Source organism: Gobius niger (assembly GCF_951799975.1).
Source record: "Gobius niger genome assembly, chromosome: 5".
In the NCBI taxonomy this organism is placed as follows: domain Eukaryota; kingdom Metazoa; phylum Chordata; class Actinopteri; order Gobiiformes; family Gobiidae; genus Gobius; species Gobius niger.
In genome coordinates this window covers 8,178,572-8,204,315 of record NC_136856.1, presented here as the reverse complement: position 1 = coordinate 8,204,315, position 25,744 = coordinate 8,178,572, and the positions used below count along the sequence as shown (strand labels likewise).

Below are 25,744 nucleotides of genomic sequence, written 5' to 3'. Positions count from 1 at the left end.
GAAAGAGGGACTTCAGAACAGAACCAACGGGGCAATCGTTCATCTACATTCTTAAGCGCAGTGGCAAAATGATGGTAGTATCTTGCCACTTTAGCTCCCTGCCTGGGGCTTGGCTTGAGCTTGACATTTGTTTGAAGAGGGTGAGTGATGAAGAGTATCCAGACTTACAAATATGGCAGTTACATTTCCAAATACGCTCCACACGTCCACAGTTTTCCACAGGTTTCCAAGACAGAAACAAGCTACAGATACAACCCTGGTTTTGTGTTAATGAATGTGTACTAGCTTCAGGGACACAAGTGCCTTAGTGCTTTGAAAGCCCCTGAGCCTGATTTTTCTCCACAACAGACTGAAGGACAGAACTATATTTATTCCACTGAAGTAGGGATAGGCTTTTAAATCGGGGGTTTGAGAGGAACATCATTTCACTTCACTGTAGGTTTTCAAGTGGATGAAATCACAATGACGCCATCTTGACGGGATTAAAGCAGGAAGAACAAATAATAAGACAGAAACATCTAATCGATTATTGAAAGAGTGGACAACTGTGTGTGGTATTTTCTGATGTAAAACTACTTTGTTTTTAAAGTGAGGATCTGTACAGTGTTGTGTACATTCTGTCACTGCATCAAACAGATCGATTTGTGGAGGCAAAACGACTTTCTCCAGCTAAATTCAGACAAAACGGAGATTGTTTTTGGCCCACAGACACAAAGACAAAGTGTTTTCAGTCACCTTGAGTCTCTCTCTCTCTAAAACCAAAAAAATCAGGTTTGAAATCTGGGAGTGATCATGGACTCAGACCTGAACTTAAACAGCCACATCAAAGCAACAACATCAGCAGCTTTTTAGCATCTGAAAAACATGGCTAAGATCAGAGGAATAGTGTCAAAACCAGACTTATCCATGCATTTGTCTCCAGCAGGTTAGACGACTGTAACGGCTGCTCACTGTCAGAGCTGCAGAACATCCAGAACCAGGAAACACGACCATATTAGTCCAGTGCTCCGGTCTCTGCACTGGCTTCCTGTCACTCCAGTGTTAATTTTGTCAACATATTTTATTTTAGTCTTAGTCTTTTGACTAAAATGTAATTTAATTTTAGTCACGATTTAGTCAAAATAACTTTTCAATTTTAGTCTAGTTTTAGTCGACTAAAATTGCATGTCAATCTTGTTCCTCTGCTTCATGGAGCTGCTCCACATGAACAAAGCTCAGAGCTGATCCTTTGGCAGAGAATTTACATGATCTGAGGCTCTTTCAGACGCTCAATAGAAGTTTGGATGATTTTAGTCTCTCCTTTTCATTTTTATTTAGTCTTATTTTAGTCGACTAAAATATCTGGACATTTTAGTCACAGTTTTAGTCTCATGAGGAAGTTTTAATTTCGTTTGTCGGCAAAAATATCACTTTGACTAAAATTAAGACTAAATATTTTAGTCGACGAAATTAACACTGTCACTCAGAGAATAGACTATAAAACAGCTCTGCTTGTGTAAAAAATAAATATAAATATGTGAATGTGCTAAGGCAACACTTCAGGCATGTTTTTAATGAGGGAATGACAAAATAACATGATGTAAAGCTTGAAAAAGTCGATTTTGCAGAATACCCCCCCCTTTAAAAGAACTTATATTTGAGCAGGATCAGCTTCGTGGTTGTATAAGCTACACAGCGGCGGAGTGATCTGCTAGAAAATAGTCCCTCAAAATGTGATCATTCATGTGATGCAGGTCAGTTATATTCCAAACATTATTCTATGGACACAGACATTTCTATGGTTAGTCTGGTGTTATAAGTGATTTGCCTCAGGTGCTCTGTGGAGCGGGTCAGACTGTTTTTAATGCAGGCTAGCTGATACCATAGAAATGCGCTAGCCTTGCACTAGCCTAGCACCATGAAACTCTTCAGATATATAAGAACTTCATGAAAATCAGCAACACTCTGGATAACTAGGAAATGAGGCCCTATGTCAGAAATCTGATGAATGAAATATCCCTTTAAGACTATGCTTTGGCATCTTTTTTAAACACATTGCCTAAAAGTTTCTCCCTCAAATGATGAACCCGCCGTTTGACATCCACATACGGGAAACAGCCGCTTTACCATTGCGAGACGGGGCTGATGCCAAATGCTACCAGACAGTAAATAAGGCGAGAAGGCTCTGCAGCAGCAACACGTGCACAGATCTGTCCGAGCGAATTAGGCACAGAGCGACTCAATAATTCACACAACACAATCTTTCTATTTCCCCTGAACACAAGCAGCTCCTTTACCTCCCCCTCACTCTCCCTTCTCTCTCCCTTCTCTCTCTCTCTCTCGCATCAACATTTTATCACCACCGAAACTGTGCAATCAGAGCAGCTGTGTTCAACATAATCCGCCTCGAAGCAGGTGCGCAAAAGCCAAGACAAACAACAGCAAAAAAAAACCACAACATTTCTAACGAGTCTTTCATTTCAAACGTCTTCGCACCGCAGTTTCACGTTTGAAGAAAATTGCCCTCGTTCTTTGCGGATCAATAGAAAGATGAAGCGCGGAGAAAGCCAGACTGAAAAAAAAAGGCTTCACTGAAGAAAATAAAAAGATGCGAGGAGAGGGTTCGGAGAGGCCGGATGCGCCCGCTCTGAATGTTCTCGCGTCTTCTTGGTATGTGAGTGACGTCGAGAAACTGACCTCACTGGCTCAGAATGACAAATATTACCCGGGTGAACCAGAGCCGAGCATTTTATACAGCGCAGGATTGTAAATGCCAGTGCCAGACGCTGCTACAAAGTGCAAAACACGACCATAAGTTTATAATAAATGGACGTTCAGCCAAAAATACCTCACAAAAACTCCCTTCCTGTTGCAGTGGAAAGTTGTCAGGAAAACACATGTTCCAGGGTCATCTATAATTGTAGATTTATTCACTTTATTCCACATGTGCTTCAACAATGCCTGTAAGTCTGTAGTTTCATCTTCTGGCTCACACCAATGGGGGACGAAATATTGCGATATACGATATTATTGAATACTAGAAACTAGGGCTGGGACCAAATATCGGATCAGACTTGGATCGCAATACTTTACGCTGCAATGCCAAGTGTCGATGCTTTAACCTCTTAACTCCCGCCTGAACCGAGAGGATCTTTTTCCTCACGTCGTCAGATTTTTTTTCCATCTTTTTTTTTGTTGGGTATTCAACTCATTTTTGAAGCTTTTTTGTAATTTTGTTGTCATTTTTTGTCACATTTTTGTCACATTTTTTGGTCATTTTTTGTAATTTTTTGTCAGTTTTTTGTAATTTTTTGTCAATTTTTAATCAAACTTTGGTTTTGTCACATTTTTTGTCATTTTTGTAATTTTTTATCATTTTTTTGGTCAATTTTTTATCATTTTTTCGTCAATTTTTAATCAAATTTTGGTTATTTTTTTGTCACATTTTTGTGATTTTTTGTGTGATTTTTTTCATTTTTTTGGGTCATTTTTTGGTCAAATTTTTTTCATTTTTTCGTCAATTTTTAATCAAATTTGTTATTTTTTTGTCACATTTTTGTCAAATTTTTTTGTCATTTTTTGTCATTTTTTGTCAATTTTTAATCAAACTTTGGTTATTTTTTTGTCACATTTTTGTAATTTTTGTCACTTTTTTGCCACTTTTTCATCAGTTTTTCGTCACTTTTTTGTCAAACTTTTCTCACTTCTTTGTCACATTTCCATCATTGTTTTCGTCTCAGTTTTGTTGCTATTTTCACAGCTTTTTTCCAGAAGCTTTTGGACTGGGGTAAAGCCAAACTGGAGGAAATGTGCTCGGTTCAGGTGGGAGTTAAGGGGTTAATCAAGTATCACAACACTTTCAGTACTTGTGTTTAGAGGCATTTTTTTCACGCATTGCTTTTGTTTTCCAGCAACAATTACACAGCACTTTGTTACTTTTTGTGTTTCAATCTCAACACTTCAGTAAATGTTATAAACTTTAGACTAGGGCTGAACGGTATGGACAAAAATTCTCAATATTCATGCCAGATATCTCTATTTTTCGATTTTAATGTGTTGAATGTTCATATCTCCTGACTGATGCTAAAGGGATATTTCAGGATTTTTGACACAGGGCCTAGTTATCCAGAGTGTTGCTGATTTCTGGAGATCACAAATCACTTATAACACCAGACTAACCATATACATGTCTTATAATAACTTATGTTTGAGCAGCATCAGCTTCGTGGTTGTATAAGCGACGCAGCAGGGGCGGACTGGCCATATGTCCATTCTGGAAGAGCACAGAAGGGCCACTGGCTCTAGGGCCACCGGTCTGGCCTCTCACTTTACCTATACCCTCACCCCCGGGCGAAACCGAGCTTTACCCAAATCTAAAAGCTTAAAAGAAAAGCATCCAAAAACGTGACAAAAACGCAACAAAATGTGACGAAAACGTGATGACAAAGCAATGAAAAACAACATGAAAACCCCCCCCCGAAAAACAAGAGACTTTTTCGTTGTGTTTTCGTCTCTTGTTTTTCGGGGGGGGGTTTTCATGTTGTTGTTTTTTCATCGCTTTTTTCATCGCTTTGTCGTCACGTTTTTGTCACATTTTGAAGTGACAAAAAACAGACAAAAAAGTGACGAAAACACGCCAAAAAGCCACAAAAAAAAGTAATGAAAAAGCCACAAAAACAAAAAGTTAGCATCACTTTCCTAGATTTTAGCTTTCAAATGAGGCGTTACAGTGTCCAGTCAAGAAGCTTTTAGATTTGGGTAAAGCCGAACTGGAGAAAATGCTCTCGGTAAAGGCGGGGGGTAAAAGGTTAACATGTTTATTTGTGGAAATGTCACATTTACGCTAACTTGGGCCAGGCTGACCCGAGTCCAGGGCTGTTTTTCAGTCCCAGTGCTAGAAAATAGTCCCTCAAAATGCGATCATTCATGTGATGCAGGTCAGTTATATTCCAAAAATATTCTATGGACACAGACATTTCTATGGTTAGTCTAGTGTTATAAGTGATTTGCCTCAGGTGCTCTGTGGAGCGGGTCAGACTGTTTTTAATGCAGGCTAGCTGATACCATAGAAATGCACTAGCCTAGCGCCACGAAACCCTTCAAATATAAGAACTGCATGAATTACAAAAAAATGCATCTCCAGAAATCAACAACACTCTGGATGACTAGGAAATGAAGTCAAAAATCCTGAAATATCCCTTTAACAGTCATAACTGGTTCACGCCCGGTTTACACGTCATTTTGTCCAACTAGGTTTATTTTGAGCAGAATATCACTGCATTATATCGCAATATTTGGAAGCAATGAGCAATGAGGCCCGAGCAGAGCCTGACAAAGATGCATTCACGCTGCATTTACTTTGCACAGGTTTCATGTTCTAGCAGCAGAAGTGGCATTCAAACTGCTATGCAAATGATCTCCCTCTTAACTTTATTGCATGTCCTCCCAGACGATTGTACAATTTCAGGACATCTATTTTGGAAGATTCAGGCTGCGGGGACGTGGGTGAGTGGATTCCAGGCAGCAGTAGATGAGAGCGCTTCCTCTTTTAACCTCTTAACTCCCGCCTGAACGGAGAGGAGCTTTTTCCTCACGTCAGAATTTTTCCCATCATTTTTTCGTTGGGTATTCAACTCATTTTTGTAACTTTTTTGTCATTTCTTATGTCATTTTTTTGTCAATTTTTTTTGTCAATTTTTTTTCGTCAATTTTTTTATCACATTTTTGTCATTTTTTGTGATTTCTTTGTTAAATTTGTCATTTTTTCGTCCATTTTTTATCCAATTTTCGTCCTTTTTTGGTCATTTTTTTTATCACCTTTATGTCATTTTTGTCCCATTTTTGTCATTTTTTTGTCATATTTTTATCACATTTTTATAATTTTTTTGTCACATTTTTGTCATTTTTTCGTCTATTTTTTATCCAATTTTTGTCATTTTTTTGGTCAAATTTCATCAAATTTTTGTCTTTTTTTCTGGATTTTTTTGTTAATTTTTTGTCATTTTTTCGTCAATTTTTCATTCAATATTTGTCATTTTTTGGTCATATTTTAATCACATTTTTGTCATTTTTTGGTCACATTTTTATCACATTTTTGTCATTTTCTGGCAGGCAGCAGTAGATTAGAGCACTTCCTCTTTTAACCTCTTAACTCCCGCCTGAACCGAGAGGATCTTTTTCCTCACATCACATTTTTGTCATTTTTTCATCCATTTTTTGTCACATTTTGTCACATTTCCATCATTGTTTTCGTCTCAGTTTTGTTGCTATTTTCACACCTTTTTTCCAGAAGCTTTTGGGGTAAAGCCAAACTGGAGAAAATGTGCTCGGTTTCAGGTGGGAGGTAAAGGGTTAATGGCAGTGCTGATTTGACCAACAGAGGGCAGGCTCCTCTAAAAACGCCCCCTTGTTTTTCATAAGCTACAGCAGTTTCATGATTACATCCTTGTAGCCTGTAATAAAACGCACTTCCTTCCCCTTATGCAATGTTTAGGGTGAGTAGCCAAGAACTGCAGCATGTACGCATTATGTTTCACTGCATATATGGGCTACATTATGTTCCTTTTAGTGAGAAAAGACAATAAAACATTCATAACACATTAGTAATACTGTCTTCTCCTGAGCACGGCTAACTCGCACTCATTTTATTGCAACCTGCAGCAACAAGGACGTCCGGGGGTTCATGGTGTGGGCACTTGGGATGTGTTTTATTATTGTGCTTGGGAAGTGGAGGGAATGAGACGTGTGCCAGGTCGTAGAGCAAGTTAACCCCTTAGCTCCCACCTGAACCGAGCACATTTTCTGCAAGCTTCTGGAAAAAAGGTGAGATAATAGCAACAAAACTGGGACGAAAACAATGATGGAAATGTGACAAAAAAGTGAGGAAACATTGACAAAAAAGTGATGAAAAATTGATGAAAATGTGACAAAAATGTGACCAAGAAATGACAAAATTGTGACAAAAAAATGACAAGAAATTGACAAAAAAATGACAAAAATGTGACCAAGAAATGACAAAAATGTGACCAAGAAATGACAAAAATGTGAACAAAAAATGACAAAAATGTGAACAAAAAATGACAAAAAAGTGACAAAAATGTGACCAAGAAATGACAAAAATGTGACCAAGAAATGACAAAAATGTGACCAAAATGTGACCAAAAAATGACAGAAATGTGACAAAATGTGACCAAAAATATGACAAAAATATGACAAAAATATGACAAAAAATTACAAAAAAGTTACAAAAATTAGCTGAAAACCCAACAAAAAAATGATGGAAAAAAAATCTGCTGACGTGAGGAAGAAGATCCTCTCGGTTCAAGCGGGAGTTAAGAGGTTAATAGATTAGTAGTGGTGGTGGTTGTTCTGGGTAGTGATTTGCAAGTGGTTTCTCCTTTTACAGTCAGGCCAAAGCTGCGGGGGAGTTTTCACATCCCGGGCCATAAAGCTTATATGGCATCTATGGCTGATGATTACCACATAAATAACATCGCTTTTCTTCAAGCAAACTTATGTCAATACACGATCGAGCGGCGACTCGTCAACTTCCAGCGGGGTTGAGCCAATGCGAGCGCGGGGACGGCGGCGGAGGAGGGGGAAGCCGTGACTGGCGGGAGTTCAGGCAAGTTATTACGCACGCTGCTGGGAGAAAACGTGGTGAGGTAGCACGCGATAAGAAGTTTCCCCGCCTCCATCTCGAGAGCGGGGCGGATCTGCAGAGCGGAGCCGCTGCAGATCCACGACAGGCACAGACACCATCTGCTTCATGTCGTATTGCTGCAAGAATACACTGTTTTTGTAGGATGGTTTATAATCATATTGTTACTGATAGGTAAACATTTAACAACGAAAATGTACTTATAGCTGATTTCTCTTCCCCATGTGCACTGTGTTTATAAGTGTTAATTTCGTCGACTAAGATATTTAGTCTTAATTTTAGTCAAAGTGATATTTTTGACGACTAAAATTGGACTAAAACTAAATGTAAAGTTTTTCATGAGACTAAAACTATGACTAAAATGTCCAGATATTTTAGTCGACTAAAATAAGACTAAACAAAAATGAAAGGGAGAGACTAAAATCATTCAAACTTCTATTGACCGTCTGAAAGAGCCTCAGATCATGTAAATTCTCTGCCAAATGAACAGCTCTTTCATATGTGGAGCAGCTCCATGAAGCAGAGGAACAAGATTAAATATGATTATGATGAATATTATCAATGCAAAGTCGACTAAATTAGTCTTAAATTTTGTCAGCTAAATGTACTGGCAATTTTAGTCGACGAAAACTAGACTAAAATTGAAAAGATTTTTTCGACTAAATCTCGACTGGTGTCGCCTCGGGGTCCCCCCAGAACAGCTGGAGGAGGTGTGTGTGGATCGGGAAGTTTGGGCATCTCTGCTGAGACTGCTGCCCCCGCGACCCGGCCCCGGATGAAGCGGAAGAAAATGGATGGATGGTTGTCAAAATTAACACTGCTTGTGAAACTCTAAAGCAGGGGTAGGCAACGTCAGGCCCGGGGAACAAATCCGGCCCTCCAGCACAGAACCTCTGACCCCCAAGATAATTTTGAGAAATATTATTATGCAAATAAGAGCAAATACCTGTTAAATTAACCTAAAAATGTGAGAAATACTGTCAGTATTTTAGAAATGTCCTGGCAGAACGTCCCACATTTTATATAGTGTAAGACGGGGATTCTTGACCCAAAAGTGGGTCGCGAGTCTAAAGGGAACTTTTATTCAATATTTTCCATCTGAAACTGCATGGGAACACAACAGAGTGTGTTAAGTGGTAGTGTAGTGACCATACGGCCTTTGCTCTGCCCAATCCCGTCAGACCTTGGAAGCTAAGCAGGGAAGGGCCTGGTCGGTACTTGGATGGGAGACCGTTTGGGAACACCAGCAGGAAGCCTAGAGAATGTAGTGAGTGAATGGTTGGTGGTGGTCAGAGGAGCCGATGGCGCAGACTGGTTGCCTCGCTTCCGTCAGTCTACCCCAGGGCAGCTGTGGCTACAATAACAGCTTACCACCACCGAGTATGGAGTGAACGAATAGCGCAATGTAAAGCGTCTTTGAGTGTCCAGAAAAGCGCTATATAAAACCGATGCATTACTATTGTTATTATTAAAATGTTTGTTATTGGGTTGTTCTGATCATAATTTCAGTCTTGTCGTGTTCTTAATGTTGGGCCCTGAAGCCACTTAAGAACCGCTGGCGTTAAACATTGGTATTTGCAGAAAAAAGTTCTTTACTTTCGGCTACAATGGTGAGGTTCGGGCCCTGGCGTTTTGGCGAAGATGAAAATCGTCCCTCCACGACGCAAACTTGCCGACCCCTGTTATAAACTATTTCATTTCACCACCGAGCAACACTTTACCTATGTTACAAACCACACTACGAACATTTACTCCTTTCTCATAACACTAAAACTTAAAAGTACCATCACGGTAACTTTATTTCCACCCGTACATAGAATCACTTTGCAGCTTTGGAGTTTTCTTGCAGACACATAGTTCGTTAACAACTACATAAGCGAGATTCCCGCACGCTATCTGCACGTGGGCAGATAACGCCGTCTCAAAAAGGCCCACTGTCGTGAATCTGCTGCTGCGGATCCGCTGCGGCTGAATCTGCAGCGGCTCCGGCGCGCGGGCGTACAGCGCTCGGGGGCATCTCAACGCCCGACAGACACTTTTCTCAACACAAAAGCAAAATGTCCGCTGTGTGGTCGGAGGCAGCGCCGCTCGAGCACAAATGTATGTCGCTTTTCACCGCCGGGAGGCCGACTGGCTGCTGACTACAGGGATAATAAAGTCTAACAAGTTGAAAAATACCACCGGCTGTCCAAAGAAAACATGTATGAGTTGCTAAATTACCTTGACTCCGTATGGCGGATCATCGAATGTAACTAGCATGTACCTGTCGCCTCTACTAGCCGGGTCTCGGGCACGCAGCTGTCAAAAAAGAAAACCAAAATTACATATTAATTTTTTTGCCAAAGGAACCCTAAGCTTCCGAAAGGTATATTCTTGCTGGAGGGAAAAAAAAATCCGGGAAAAATCGTTTCTTTACCTTCATAAAGACCTCAACCGCGCCTTTAGCAATGTCCAGATACGTCGTGCCCAAATAAGTGCGCTGATTCATAGAGGCGGAGGTGTCTAACAGGAAAAGTAAAATAGGCATTTTGGTAATAAGCAGAGCCGCGGGTTGTATGCGTTTTCTAAAATATCTGTTATCCACACATGACCTATGATGCGGCCACACAGTTTCCGCATGTGTATTTGTTATAATAAGCCCCCCATCTCCGGCAGAGGGCCCGCCTGGATGTGCCCTCTCGCTGTCTCTCTGTCCTCTCTGACTCGGTATCGCTCTGTTCAACTTCTGCTGCTCCTAACGGAAAGGAACGCCTCGTGCGAGCAGCTCGGCTCGCGATTGGCCGAAGGAGATTCCACAGGCCACGCCCCCCGCGCCCGTACTATAAAAAGGCGTGTGAAGCCGCGGTTGGACCATTGTGTGGAGGGAATCCGCGAGGTGCAGCATCCCCCGTGTCGCTTTCTCCCGTGATATAATCTTCAAAACAAGTAGTGATCGAGTCGAATTGCGTTGTAGACGGCATCTCCGGAATCGCCCATATATGGTCATGTTTGAAAACAGTTAAGGGGGGAAACAATTTGGAGAAAAATCTAAACTTTCTCTAATTATTCAAAAAATACTTTAACAAATGCTGAATTATGAATATAGTTTTCTACTAAATGAAGATACAAAGACATGGAGAGGGGCAAAGTGGTTCAACAGCCCATAAATACATTAAAAAAAAACAGAATGCTACCATGATGCTACATGTTAGCAATGTGCTAATGCTAACGCTAGCTATAGCCTGCTATGACTGCCGTTTTTTCACTTCTACTGAACAATCTGCTGTGAGAAAATATCCATATGGACCCGATTTACACATGACTTTATTTGTATGGCATAAATAAGTTCATATTCCACCAGATAATGGCTAAAAAGAGGTGTTTCCCTGAAGATTCTATTTCCCCCCTCGGCGAGTTCACGCCCCCTTCGAGATGCTGTATCTATAAGTGCGTTTAGTCGTGTTTTGATTGCGTTTATGGTTTCTGTGCTTTATTTGGGCATCGACCGAGCGCAATTTTCTCCAGTTTTGTCGGAAAAGCGGAAAAATACGAGACGTAAATGAAGACGAAAACGCAGCGATAAAATATTTCATCGAGTTGAATTGCGCTTTGTTGACGTATATAAGTGCGTTTAGTCGTGTTTTGATTGCGTTTATGGTTTCTGTGCTTTATTTGGGCACAATTTTCTCCAGTTTGTCGTAAGAGCGAAAAATACGAGATGTAAATGAAGACGTCTCGTAAAATAAAATATTTCAAAAAAGTGGGCAAAAAAGCAAAAAATAATAGAAGTAAATGCAGACGAAAACACGGCGATAAAAAATATCCAAAAAGCGACAAAAATGTGGAAGCAAAAGATAATCACCGCCCCCCAAAAAAGAAGTAAAAAGTGACAACAACCCGAGGAAAGAGCTTAGATCAGTTTTTTAGGTCTTAGCTTTCCAATGAGGCGTCACTCTGGCTTATACACTGTAAACTCCAGCCGAGAAGCTTTGAGATTTGGGTAAAGCCGAACTGGAGAACATGTGCTTGGGTCCGGCAGGGTTTAAGAACACATTATCATGTATTTTCCCGGTGCTTTTAACATGCTGGAAAGATAAACACCTTCACTACCTGCCTTTTTTATCACGTGAATAATGTGAACGCTCAGTATTCACGTCAGACTCGAGTGTATAAATAGCGGGATAATAAAGAAATCCCCTTGTGCAGGAGAAAATCGCTAGAGAAAATACAATGTTGCAGCGTCGTTTCCTTGTAAGCATTGAAATACGATCCAGGTTCGGGTGATTTATGAAGCAGTTAGTGGAGTGAGTTTCGAGGCTGTCCCATGACCTCGTGCAGCTGCATAGGACAAAGCTGCTCATTATGGCACAGGCGTTCATCTACGACTGCGTATGTACAGTTCAGTCAGCCTTCGTCCATATAACAGCGTGCAAATCTATACTTCATAACTACTGTGTCATGAACCGTATGATTGTTGTTGCATTTAAGCTTAGACTGCGTGGGAAAGTGACGGTTTGAAGACCTGCGTAATAACCGCTACACTACACACACTGGGGCTAGCATTTTTTTTTTTTACGTGATTTACAACGCCAGAAAGTCGTAAACATTCCGCTTGTTTTCCCCACAATCACGTACAGTAGCGTGGGTGACGTAGGGCACGTACACCATGTCCTGTGAATAGCCCACAATGCACCGCGAGGTCTGCAGTAAAGCGACAAAAGAGGGAGAAAAGGGGCCAGAGAAGAAAACAAAAACAGGGTGGGATCAGGAGCTAAAAACACTGGCGACATCTTCAACGCGAGACCCGTACGTGCTCCGACGATAAGGTAAAGGCTTGTCTCTGCATAACGAGGGCGATATGTGCTTATATATTGATTTGTCATGACTTGTAAGCAGCATTAAGTGGCTACGAGCTACAATATTACCAGTTATGCTAGCTTGCTAACGCCAGCTAGCCTCAACTGATATTTCTTTTGCACTTCTTTCACCACGTCTTCACCCTCGATTCGTCTATTTAATCATTTTTAATTCCGTAAAAGTGCTGTTTATAAGCGTGGCATAGCATTAACGAGGCTGTCTAAGCTGTAATAATTATATATTCACACATACATGTCGGTGTTATTGGTCTGTTTACGTTTCAAGCTCATAACGATTACGCTGCAAATTAGTTAGCACAACATCCCTGCGCTTACTCATCGCTTCTCGGGCGGATAAAATACTTCGTTATGTACAGTATGGTTGATATAAAGGTGATATATTCGTGTGTAGAGATAAATACGAATAATACGAGCCACATTGTAAAGGTTCCCGCTTGTTTGTGAATATAACAAAACGTCGTTGAAGTGTTGCGAAACTAAACGGTTCGGCTGTAACCATGTCAACACGGGCCGCCACGTGATCACCGCATGGCGTCAAATAAGGACGTGTTTATAGCAGAGATTGACGCGTTATTACTGATCTACTGCAATGTGATCTGTAACACAGCACTCTGAAGTGTGAGAAACAAAGACGCAGAACCTCGCGAGGCAGTGTTTGCCCAGTGAGCAAGGCCTGTGAGGCTTTTTAATCTAAGCCATGGGAAATAAAGGCTTTTTAACTTTTCTAACCTTTTTGAGTGCCTCTGTTTTTCTTTGTTGTTTTTTTTGCTTTCTCCTCCTGAGACAATATTTGACTTTCATAGTTGGCACATGTACAAAATAACTGGATGAAACAGGCTAAAAACCGTGATAAGACCCAGTGCAAGGTAGGTCTAAACTCTAAAGTCAGGTTTGGGCAAAGATTAACTTAAACCTAAACTAGATCTGAACCAGCATCTAACCATAACTAGTCTCAATCCCATAAAGTAAATGGGGGGGGGGGGGGGAGTTAAAAATCTTTCAGTTTAGATGTATTATTATAGTTGTACTGGGACAATACGTTTTTGTCGCGGTACATAGGGGCAATTATCTTCATTATAAAAGGCAGCATGTTCCGGCTAAATTCCATTTAGACCGATGAGGGCAGCAAATCCAGGTAAAGTAAGTGACGCGCTGACTGTGCACTTCAATACAAATCCGAAGAGTCAAATGTACAGAGATATGTTCTTACCTGAGCTTTGACGAGTTCTTTAGGACCTGTCTGATCTTCCCCCGTGCCTTCAGTCACGTAAACACAGCGCAGACGGCGTTAGCATTTAGCCTCTCCCTCTCTCTATAGCTCCAAAACAGGTCAAGATAGAAGCTACCAAGCTCTTCCACGTTTTCCCTATTTAAATATGGTTACGTGAAGTGTTCCACTACAAAGTATAATTACACAAAATTAAACAATGTGGATTTTCTAAGCGGATAAAAGGGGGATCTATAATAATACCAGGAGTAGTTCGAAATCCGCACAGTAATCTTCACTTTACTGCGCGAATGCCAAATTACTCCTGGTATTATTACGCCTTACAATATAGTTCCCCCTTTTATCCGCTTAGAAAATCCACATTGTTTAATTTTGTGTAATTATACTTTGTAGTGGAACACTTCACGTAACCATATTTAAATAGGGAAAACGTGGAAGAGCTTGGTAGCTTCTATCTTGACCTGTTTTGGAGCTATAGAGGAGAGAGGGAGAGGCTAAATGCTAACGCCGTCTGCGCTGTGTTTACGTGATTGAAGCCCCGGGGTTGACCAGACAGGTCCTACAGAACTCGTCAAAGCTAAGGTAAGAACATATCTCAGTATGTAAAAACGGTGGCCTATTCCTTTAAGTTCAAAATAATGTTTCAATAATTTTCAATAATTCACTATAAAATCCAGTTCCTTACTTCCATAAAAAAGGGCTAAAAACGCACACAGTGAAGCGGTCAACAAACTGTGTGCTCTTCTTGATTGCCAACACCTGTGGGACTAAGGTGTGGCGCCCCATTTATAGAGCATCACCACAGCACCTCCTAGTGGTGGCACATGTCTCCAACACAGCATAAATTAAGTCTCCAAAAGTTGAATTGTTGGTTCACCATTTTCGCGAAAGCGGATGAGCACTGCTACATGATATAATGTCTTTGAAGAACTTCTTTATTAGTTTCCTAACAATATTGCCCCAGCCGATTAAGTGATGAAAGAATTGTATCGCGGTATCATTTGAGTTTTTGATTTTACCCCAAAAAGTTGTTAACGTTCTGCTTTCTTCTGGACAGTGCAGTGTCATGGCCCGCAGCAGCTGAGAGCAGGACGTTGGTGAATCCACCCTGAAGGGCAGAGACCGAGATCGTTCCAGCCTGTGGCGAGCGGGGCAGCTGTGGGCGGGTGAGCGAGCAGCGGGGGCCAATGCAGCTGCAGCACCGACAGCCTGATCTCGTGGAGGGCAGCCTTCCCGTGTTCGTTTTCCCCACAGAGCTCGTCTTTTACGCAGATGACCAGTCGACCCACAAGCAAGTGCTCACCCTCTACAACCCCTATGAGTTTGCGCTCAAATTCAAAGGTAGATTGGTTGCTTCCTTATTTCAAACTTCGAGAAGCACTTTGTGAAACGCTGCAGTCGTGAAGATGCACATTCATCCCCTGTTCTATATCTGTTTTCTAGTTTTGTGTACAGCACCGAACAAGTACAGTGTGGTGGATGCGACTGGAGCGGTCAAACCACAATGCTGCGTCGACATGTGAGTAATTCTGTTTATTTGTGCACGGCTCGAACTGAAAGAATGCAGCGCTACACTGTTATTTGTTTGTAGTAGGCAAAGACACTGCTCAAAAAGTTTCTATTTAACCCTTTGAATAAATGCAGTGAGTGTTGCCCGTGAGACTCTGAGGGCTAAGGCGACATACGTTTTTGTAGCTCAGATGACACTTTTCACCTCTATTTATTGTCTAAGCGCACTGCAAAAAGTACCCTACTAAAAACAAAGAACAAAATCTTTAAACGAGACATTTTGTATTGTTTTGAGGAAAATATTCTGCCAATGGGGTCAGCATTATTTTCTTGCTAAGAATTCTTGTTTCTAGAATATTTTTCTTATCATAAAACAAGAAAGAAACACTAAATTTAAGCAAATTAATAGCTAGAATTAAGTAAAATGTCCTCAGAAAATGGAATAATTTAAGGAAAATATTCTTATTTAGCGAAAATTTTTGGATATTTGACTTAAATGTTGCCTGATTTAAGCAAAATGTTCTAAATTACACACATTTTTGAGTTCTTAATAAAAACTAATATTTAAGGAAAGTATTGCCCGCGCCCGGGACCCGTCTCCATGATGTGGAGCCAGGCTGATGGTCAGAATCACCTGCTGGAGGATTCACCTATTGTACATGTTTTTAGTGGTAGATATGGGGAGAACATGCTCCACACAGAAAGGCCCCTTTGGGAATCGAACCCAGGACCTTCGAGCTGTGAAGCGGAAGCGCTAACCGCTGTGCCACCGAGCCGCCCACTTTAAAGAATGGAATGTTTTATCGATCTGTGAGAACAGTTCTTAAATTAACAGTTGTTGTGATTTTATTTTTTCATAAGAAAAAATATTTTTTGTCTAAAGCTGAAGAAGATTCAAAAAGTTTTTCTTTCTTGTTACAAGAAAGGTTATCATGTTTTTAGCAAATATATCTGAACAAGAAATGGTTAGATTTTATTTCCTAAAATAAGATTTTTCTCAAGAAAACTTTGCTCGGCAAAACATTATTACTTTTTAGGGAAAAATATGAACTTATTTATATATATATAAAGTCTATTTATAAGACATTTTTTATTTGCTTAGAATCCACTTTTTGCAGTGCGGCCATTTTGTGAAGGGCTTTGCTAATTTCTTCAGTTAGCCTTGAGTTGGTGCGGCCATGCTGTTAAAGCGTCATCCCCCGCTCCAGTCTCTGGCACCACAGACACTCCTCGTTTGTTCGTATGCAAAATACTTTAAGTACCACATAGTACAACATAAGCAGGAGAATAGCCGTCGACAAAAGCCACAGATAAACCCGTGTGCAGTTCGTGAAAGGCTTTTGTCTTTCAAGATGATGTGATTTGTTTTACTAATTTAACAGCAGCCTTTTTTGAGACTAAGCAGACTGAAATTAAGCTCAGACCATAATCTCTTTTGTTAATGGAAAACAGTTAAACGTCAGGGAAGATAAAAGAATGAATCTCTTTTTCGTCATTATACCGTTATCCCCGTTTGACATATGCTTTAGCTCCCAATCAATGGCCAAACTTAAGTTACAAGTGCCGTCATTTTCTTGTCTACTTGAGAAACAGCTGCGAGACAATTTAACAAAATGAAAGCCCGTACTTTGTGGACCATTTGTCAAGGCCAGCTGGGGCTGGAGGAGAGAGTGGAGCAGAGATGGTGACATTAACAAGTCAAAGGCTGAGAGCAAAACCAGGACCGTGTGAGGCCAGATCAAGACTTCCCCCGACACTGTAGGTTCAAACTGGTTTTTACAGAGGATCTTGAAAAACAAGTACGAAACCGATGAAAGGAACAACAATCAGCGACGCTTTGCTCTCCAAGCTTCAGTGTATTTTTCCACCCACTTGTGAGATGCTTCAGTCGTCACAGTTTCCCCAGGGACTCACAAATATCAGACCAGAGAGAACAGAGAAGAACAGAAAAGGTCAATCAGAGAGCCGTCAAGCTACATGTAAATAAAACCTCTAGCTTTGAATATAGGAAGGGGAAGTTTTCTGCTTGGGCTCTCCTCGTGGCATGAAGGTTCTTATTTAAAAGTCAAAACAAAAGCCACACATCACTAATTTTGCACATACTCTGAAAGATTTGCACATAAGACAATTACAAGAAGCACAGTGCACATAAAGGGAACCGACACCATTTGAGGTCATAGTATATTGTAAGTTGATACATTTTTGTTTCATTTGAAGTGAGCCGTATTCGTATTTCATTTATTTTTAATCGTGTAAAGCAGCGTTTTAAATCAAAGACAGAAACATATAAAAGTAAACAAAAATGCTGCATGTTCAAAAGGGAGAAGCGAAGAGTATAAAATTATGTTCAGGATCGTAAACACGTTTCTTTCGTTAATGTCCTCCAGCGAAAACGCACTTCACTATACGAGCCTGGCCTTAGCCGTCCGTAAACTCCGGTCAATTATAATTTCCCTACATGTACGTCTGGGTCTGTGTATTAATATGTGTTTAATATTGATTTATTGATAGATCATGCTATAAACTTCTAACGTCCTGAACAGAACTTACTCTCAGTATTGAAATATAACTTTTTAAATTGACTAATGCCTTTATTGATCTCACAACTTGTTAAATCATCTCTCAAGAAACACTCAGGTTGTACAAAATAGACAGGAAACATGCAAACAATTAAATAGTAAATAAATGAAGATACATTGAGGGACTTCTCACAAACTGTATTTTAAAGTTTTGTTTCCCTTGAGGTTATATCTCGCTTCCTCTTCCCTTTCGGAGAATAATGTTTGTATATGATCGGCAAGTAATTTGTTTCTCTCTTCATACAATGTTTGCCCTTTTCTAAACTTATTCAAGTCTTCAAACATTTGTAGGATCTAAATATTTGCTAAGATTTCCCACTTTCTCATTGGTGCACAGGGAATTGTGTAGAAAAGTTACTCTTATATTTAAAATAAAATAAAGAGTATTGCTTGTACAAAAGATAGCATTTTTGGCACCTATCCCACTCCTCAGTGAAGAGCGTATGTGTGTTTTGGGTAATCAATGTCAATGTCAATGTCAACTTTATTTGTATAGCACGTTTACAACAACACTAGGTGCCCAAATAGAGTTATAATACAGCTCAACTTGAATTGAACGCCAACGCAAACAGATGTGTTTTAAGGGCAGTCCTAAAGGTTTCTATGGTCGGAGCAGCTCTGACATTTAGGGGGAGACTGTTCCAGAGTTTGGGAGCAGCCACACTAAACGCTCGATCTCCTCGCGTCTTTAAACGGGATCTGGGCACGTTCAAAGACAGCTGGTTCGCAGACCTTACTGATCTGACTGGGGCATAAACGGACAAAAGCTCACAGAGATACTCAGGAGCAGATCCATGAAGACATTTAAACACAAGCATCAAGATCTTAAAGTCAATTCTATAGCTGACGGGCAGCCAGTGGAGGGAGGCCAGCACAGCACAATCAAAATTGTACACATGCGTTAAAGCAACTTTTATCTTAAGATGGGAGAAAGTTTATTAACCTCTTAACTCCCGTCTGAACGGAGAGGATCTTTTTCCTCACGTCATCAGATTTTTTTTCCATCATTTTTTTGTTGGGTATTCAACTCATTTTTGTAACTTTGTCATTTTTTTTGTAACATTTTGTCATTTTTTGTCACATTTTTGTCATTTTTTAAAATCACATTTTTGTACTTTTTTTTGTAACATTTTAGTAATTTTTTGCCACTTTTTCATTTCATTTTTCGTCACTTTCTTGTCGATGTTATCTCACTTCTTTGTCACATTTCCATCATTGTTTTCGTCTCAGTTTTGTTGCTTTTTCACTGCTTTTTTCCAGAAGCTTTTTGACTGGGCTAAAGCCAAACTGGAGAAAATGTGCTCGGTTCAGGTGGGAGTTAAGGGGTTAAAGCTGTTCCTTCTCAAGTCCCTCCATCTCCAGCTCAACTCGTCCCTTATTGTTCACGTTTTAGAGGGAAAGTGTGAGGCGAGCGCTCTGTTTTGACCTTGACTTTATGGTTGTTTTTCACTCATTAATGAGATGTTTTTTTGTCTTGTTTCGTGCCCACACAGAGTGATCCGACACCGAGACGTTCGCTCCTGTCACTTCGGCGTCTACGATAAGTTCCGGCTGCAGGTGTCGGAGCAGAGCCAGAGGAAAGCGCTCGGTCGCAAAGAAGTGAACGCCACGCTCCGGCCCTCCTCCGCACACGACCCTCCCACGCCCCGACCCCCTGACGACGAACGGCGGCGAGAACAGCCGTCCGAATGCGAGTTTTACGAACAGACCTCGTACCAAGCAGGTGAGAGAGACAGGGGGGGTCATGTGAGGTGAGTGGCCACAAGAGGGAGCCACAGGAGTGTGAAACGTGCTGGAGATTTGATGTTTCTGGCAGAATTCAGACATGAAAGTGGCAAAAAGAGGGGCCATGAGTGAGTTCAGGCAGCGGAGCGTGAACACTGAAGTTTATTGAGCCATAACCGTGAACTTAAGGGCATTGTTTAAAGACTCAAGTGACATTTCTTGCAAATATATATTGTTGTAAATATCTTGAAAGCGAGGGAAAAGTCAGAACGGCGGCTCTGCAGGCAGGAGCGGACCATAGTGGACCATAGCGGACAGGGGGACGACAGGGCCTAGGATCAGCCCGACACAGACACCGACACTTTTTAAATCATTTAAATTTGTCTTGGAATCACAGTGAAAAGTTTCAAAACATTGTTGATGTTAAATATCATGGGTATATTTCCGTCTGTCAAATTAGCGATCGATTAGCCATGTTGTTCACCATCAGATCACTCATTAAAAAAGTACATTTCGATGGCATAGCCTATATGTGTATGTGAATCTCTCTGGTTACAATTGAACAAAAATATTTCGTGTACTGTCCACCTCCTTATTGAGAAAACAAAAACAAAAAAAGAAAGATTCTATGTTTTTATTTCTCATAAATGATGTGAATATCGGCGACATGAGGCCAGAGTTTCAGACCCTGGACCTGAACAGTTTTTCCAACTATGTGAACAAGGACTGGTCGTCACTTTTGAGGCTTCTCTCCATATGAACGACTTTAAGCTAATATTGTAACAAGCTCCACGACAACTACAAAAACGCTTTATATTATCAACTTTCGGTCCAAATCAGAGCTTTCTTTGTTGCTTTACGCTAACTATCAATATTGTTTGGTAGCCATTGAGCCAAAAGAAATTCCATTACCCATAATGCAACGGGCGACCTGAGATGGGCATTCTGCGCATTGTTCTCGACAAAACGAGCTGTGAATAAAACTGGCCAAATTGATTGTTGTTAAGCGTAATAAATGTTTCTCTCTGGATATGATCATGTTCAGGGCTGGGGGCCTTTCAGTTCTTTGATATGGTTCCGTTTGATAAGGTTTTTTTCAAGTTTATTTGTCCTGGAGAAGCCAAGCTTACGTCATACTTTCTCAGGAACCATTTCGGCATCCAAACCTAGGAATCTAAAGAGCTTTTGGGTGCAGGGGCCTCGTCATGTCCTATTGTGTATCTTGATTCAGTCATTGCTAACCATGCTAACCTGGTTCTGGAGTTTTCCCCTGACTGAAGTCTCTCCTCTGTGTCCCCTCTCAGAGCCCCGTCCTGTTGCGAGTGGGCCCAGTCTGCTGACTGTGCTGCTGGGGCTGGTGTGCATGGCTGCCCTCATGCTGCCCACTCTGGGCGAACAGGAGTCCACTGTGCCTGTCTACCTCCACTTAAGTGTTAACAAGAAACTAGTAGCTGCTTATGTTCTCGGTAAGTAATGCGGTTAGATTATTCTTTTCAAATTCTACATCGTCATTATGTTCCTTTCTCAGCTGAGGGCAGGAGCCAGAAGGAATTATGGGATTTTTATCTGAAAACTTTTATCAGCCCCTGGATGGGGTTCAGTCTCAGTTTCAGTTTGTTCTGTTTTAGGCACCTTTTGTGAGACTTTTTGAATCCATGGACTCAGTGATATTAATGTTAAATAGTAAAAGATATTATGTTGTTTAAATGTGTATAGACCCTTTCGCTGCCGACATCATCAGTGACATCATCAGTGACATCAGCTGGAGGCAGGAAGTGATTAAGAGAAATAAGATTATAAGTGATTATAAGTGTAAAACTACAACATACAAATGTGGTGCTGTTGTGGTTTAAGGCGCAAAAACAAGAGGAATGACATTTGAGATGATAAAATAAGGTTTATCTGATATTTCCAACAACAGACATTTGTTTATCGTTACTATGACAACAGCTACAATGGAAATAGATTGGAATTGAGCGTCCCGCCTCCAACTAAGCCCAGAATGTTTACAAAAAAATGTTTTCCCCACTGTCCAGAGTTGGGGTAGCATATTACAAAAGAAACAAGTTACAAAAATATATAACTTTTTTCAGTAACTAAGGAATATAACATATTACTACTTACACAAAATACAGGAACATGTTCGTCATTACAATTTAAGTAACTCGAGTTACAAGTGCATTTAAATGTGTGTAACAGAGAAACGCCAAAACCTTCCAAATAAAATACAGCAACAAATCAAATTGGAAGTTGGTGAATAAGATCTGTAGTTGCGTGTTGCTAATGTCAAAACAAAACATGAGGGAATGGGGGAAAGCGAAGGAAAAGGAAATCTTTGACTGCACTTTGACTCCGTGGCTTTAACTCAGCTACATCTAAGAATGAGTAATATTTCATACAAACATATTACATTTTTAAAACTGTAACTCCTTATCTAGAACATATCAGTGAATATCACAGTGGTTCTAGGACGCTCTGGGATCTGTTGTTTGGACGGTTTTCACTGGAGACGGACCCTCTCACCAGAAAACCTACAAAACAATAGATCCTGGAGCGTTGTAGAGGCCACTGTGCTCAAAAGTAACCACTCATGCAGCCGCTGGGTCACTACAAGGGCAAATACGCCCAAATATCAACTTTTCTATTGCATTCAAAGCTGCATAATGCACCTTTAAAGTAACTTGCCCAACACTGTCACTGTTTGGCATCAAAGGATGTTCCAGTGGCAAGTTGGTAAAAGTTTCCCAAATATTGTTAATATGTCAGATCCCGCCAAATATTCATGTTTGAGTTAAAAGATTTTCACGTTAGTTTTTGAATTGTTCGTTTCTGAGGTGAAATATTTAAATTGGTGCAGCTATGGAGTCTAATCCTACTGTGTATTATGGTTATTATCTCTGTAATGGCCGATCCACATGAAACACTGTCACACATATGAACTAAGGCTGGGCGACAAATCCAATTACTTCAATTCATTCATGCTTTTAAAAACAGACTTGAAATATGGCAAACTCGTGCCCGCCGCTCCACGTCCGCCTGACGAGCGCCGTGCTGCCGATTCAGCCGCGTTTCAGACCAGCGACTTTCTAACGACTCCGCTGCTTTACAAAGCATCGTGTTTTCTCTGTGCACGGTCGAGTTTTCTCCACTGAAGCAAAGTTTGCCCCGGTCTGCTTCTCTCCCCTTCTCTCACGCTCAGCCAGGTTCTGAGCCCCGCCCCTTTCCCCTTGAGTCTCCATGGAGACGCTTGTCAATCACAGCTGAGCTTGAGGATGATAAAACTAAAGGCTTATTAAGAACTTTTATCACATTCATTATGTCTTCTTGAATAACAAATCTAGTTTTTTAGGTTCTTTTTGAAAGACACGAGGTAGAAACAAACAAAGCTGTTCAGATAATTGAACAGCTTTGTTTGTGTCTTTCAAAAAGAACCAAAAAACTAGATTTGGCTTATGAAGAAGTTTTACTTTTGAGAGCATTTAAAAACAGAAATAACATTTTTAATGGGCCTAACTGTTGGCTATATTATGAATCTTAATCTTAATGAGCAGAACTCTAAGCAGTTTTCTTTATACAAAAGAAGTGTTCATTTTGACAACATTTTAATTTAGTTTTAGTCTTAGTCTTTTGACGAAAATGTAATTCAATTTTAGTGTAGTTTTAGTCGACTAAAATTGCAGGTAAGTTTAGTCGACTAAAATTGCAGGTAAGTTTAGTCGACTAAACTTAAGACTAATTTAGTCGACTTTGCATTGATAATATTCATTATAATCATATTTAATCTTGTTCCTCTGCTTCATGGAGCTGCTCCACATGAACAAAGCTCAGAGCTGATCCTTTGGCAGAGAATCTACATGAGGCTCTTTCAGACGCTCAATAGAAGTTTGGATGAGTTTAGTCTCTCCTTTTCATTTTTGTTTAGTCTTATTTTAGTCGACTAAAACATCTGGACATTTTAGTCCCAGCTTTAGTCTCATGAGAAACTTTTAATTTAGTTTTAGTCCAATTTTAGTCGTCAAGAATATCACTTTGACTCAAATTAAGACTCAATATTTTAGTCGACGAAATTAACACTGTACGAGAGAAATTTGGCCATATCGCCCAGCCCTAATATGAACTCAAATATATGTCTCAGGTGTCAAAAAGTGGAGACAATGTTCAAAATGATGTGCTTGATGCCGGTCAGATTAAAAGACTGAATGAGGAGGTACAGAGAATACACGTGTATGTGCATCGTTCACCTTAAAGAGTAACTAAACACCAAATCCACTTTTTTTTGCTGATAAACGGTCTAAATGGTTGTTGAATAGAGTTAGCTACATGTCCCAGTCAATATGTTGACATTTGGGGCAAACTTGTTCAAAATCTCACTTTAGTGTCTAAAACCGCATGGTTCGCGCCCCCTACTGGTTTCACGCAGCAACTACATTTGATATTTTGCGATTGGAGGAGAGTGTGTCCACGGCGTCCACAAAACGTCATCAGTTCTGCCTCTGTGCCTCTGTGGCCCCGCCCACACACGCCTCCGCCTCCGTCACGCAGCAACCAGGACACGCGTCTCGCACGCACCGCCTGAGCTCATGAGTCAAACCAGTAGATGGCGCCCCTGCGATGCTCACACTTCGGCCGAGGTGATGTAGAGGAATAAATCCCTTAGAAAAGCTACTGTGCGATGCTCTCTCTCTGTTCGCAGTCACTGACAGCGAGCGAGTCGTGTACCAGAGGCGATCTTTTTTTTTTTTTCGTAGGATAGTTGCTACTAGTGATGCGCGGGTTGCGGGTTCCACCGTCGTCTTTACAGCAGGTTTTTGGCGTAAATATACGTCGGATTTTCATAAAACAAGCAGCGTTTTGCAGCTTGTGATCCAGAGAACGCTTTTGTGGAGCTCATGTCTCCTGTTTTCCACCGTATGTGTGACTGTTTGTGACTTCGCGTTAGGCTGACCTGTGCTCTCTTCCTCTCTCCCTCTTGCCCAGCGCTCTTCGGAGGGAGAGAGAGAGAGAGAGATGACACGCCGGTGCTGTTCATACGGATCATATTTGTAACGCGTAATATTTAATGGTTGCGGGTGCGGGGCGGGGCGGGTTGTAAAAATAGAACAACGTTGCGGGGCGGGCTGGGTCGGGTTAGAACCTGCCCCAAATGCGGGACCCGGGGGTTGAAAAAAACCCTGACCCGCGCATCACTAGTTGCTACATCAAGCAATCACAAGTCATGAGAATGTACCAACTCTCCTACGAAAAAATAAACCTTGCGCACAGTCGTGACACCGGTAACAGCCGTCTGTCAGTCCTGTCAGATCTAGAGGCTTGGTCTGAGACTGTCAACAGAGCAGACCCCGCCTACACACTCACCCCCCTCGTCTCCCCCAAAGCCTCCGAGACCACCCCTTTCTCAGCAATTTTTGACTTTAGTTTGTGGGTGGGGAAAGGCTCTGCCACGCCCGTTGAGTTGCACTTTAAATACATCATTCTCCTGCAGATTCTCTCTTGTTCCTGATCATTTCGCTCCTTCTCCGCAGGTCTTCTTACGATGGTCGCCCTTCGCACATGACGTGACGGAGCGGGGAGTGAAAAGGCCGCAAAACTGACTGTGGAAAACATGCATTAAATGTGTAAAAAAAAGTCGTCGCTCACAGTATAAGGCGATCATGTGTATTGCAGTGTCTGGTGGCGCCCTCTAGTGTGCAAAAGGAGTTGGGGGGAGGGATTGTGAAGAAACGTGGCCAGCGAAGTCAATGGCTGCGTAAACCTGTATTTTTATCGCCATTATGTAACAGTGAGGAGAGAAGGAGGAGGATCAATGCAAAACGTATGTCCAGCTAAGCCCAAAATTACTCTTTTTCACATTCATTTTTGCTAAATCAGCCTCTCAAACGCCTTTACCGCGTCGTCATAATGAGTGTGCACCTTTCGCTTTCCCCAGTGTGATGTAAATATTGAATTCCTCTTGCAGAAATCTTTTATTACGATGTTTTTAAACCGAGAAATGCTGCTTCCGAGGTGTTCCAAGCGAAATGCGGGACCTGTCGTGCCCGTTGTTCCGATTATTTCTCATGTGAAGCTGCGACGGGGCGAGAGGAAGTGGCGGCCATTCTGAGCCCGCGGCCTCGAGCGCGACAATAAATACGTCAATCATGTTTCGCAATCAACGTTTTGTACATTTCGGAGTGAGAGCTGTGTCTGGAGTTTTTTGGGGATGTGAATA

At 41.1% G+C, this 25,744-nt stretch overlaps 2 protein-coding genes across 3 annotated transcripts in view; one reads left to right on the top strand and one right to left on the bottom strand.

Moving 5' to 3' along the window:
• The window catches only part of ints6l (integrator complex subunit 6 like), a 34,218-nt gene extending 23,794 nt beyond the window's left edge, over positions 1-10,424 (bottom strand). Inside the window, exons 1-2 of the mRNA XM_079557101.1 lie at positions 10,056-10,424; positions 9,860-9,937 (exon numbers count right to left, since the gene is read on the bottom strand). Of these exons, the coding sequence (XP_079413227.1) occupies positions 9,860-9,937; positions 10,056-10,166 (189 nt within the window). The 5' untranslated portion in view covers positions 10,167-10,424. The remainder of the gene's footprint in view (positions 1-9,859; positions 9,938-10,055) is intronic.
• A 1,871-nt stretch (positions 10,425-12,295) lies between these two features.
• mospd1 (motile sperm domain containing 1) lies at positions 12,296-25,199 on the top strand. 2 transcript variants are annotated; one of them, XM_079556292.1, is made up of 6 exons: positions 12,296-12,444; positions 14,781-15,064; positions 15,167-15,242; positions 19,305-19,534; positions 20,841-21,002; positions 25,059-25,198. In XM_079556292.1, exons 2-6 carry the CDS (start codon positions 14,911-14,913, stop codon positions 25,088-25,090), a joined length of 654 nt encoding a protein of 217 aa, XP_079412418.1. In that variant the 5' UTR covers positions 12,296-12,444; positions 14,781-14,910; the 3' UTR covers positions 25,091-25,198. The 2 variants fall into 2 exon arrangements, with proteins under 2 accessions (XP_079412418.1, XP_079412419.1); XM_079556293.1 differs by having other exon boundaries at positions 12,324-12,444; positions 14,786-15,064; positions 25,059-25,199.
• The last annotated feature ends 545 nt before the right edge of the window (positions 25,200-25,744 follow it).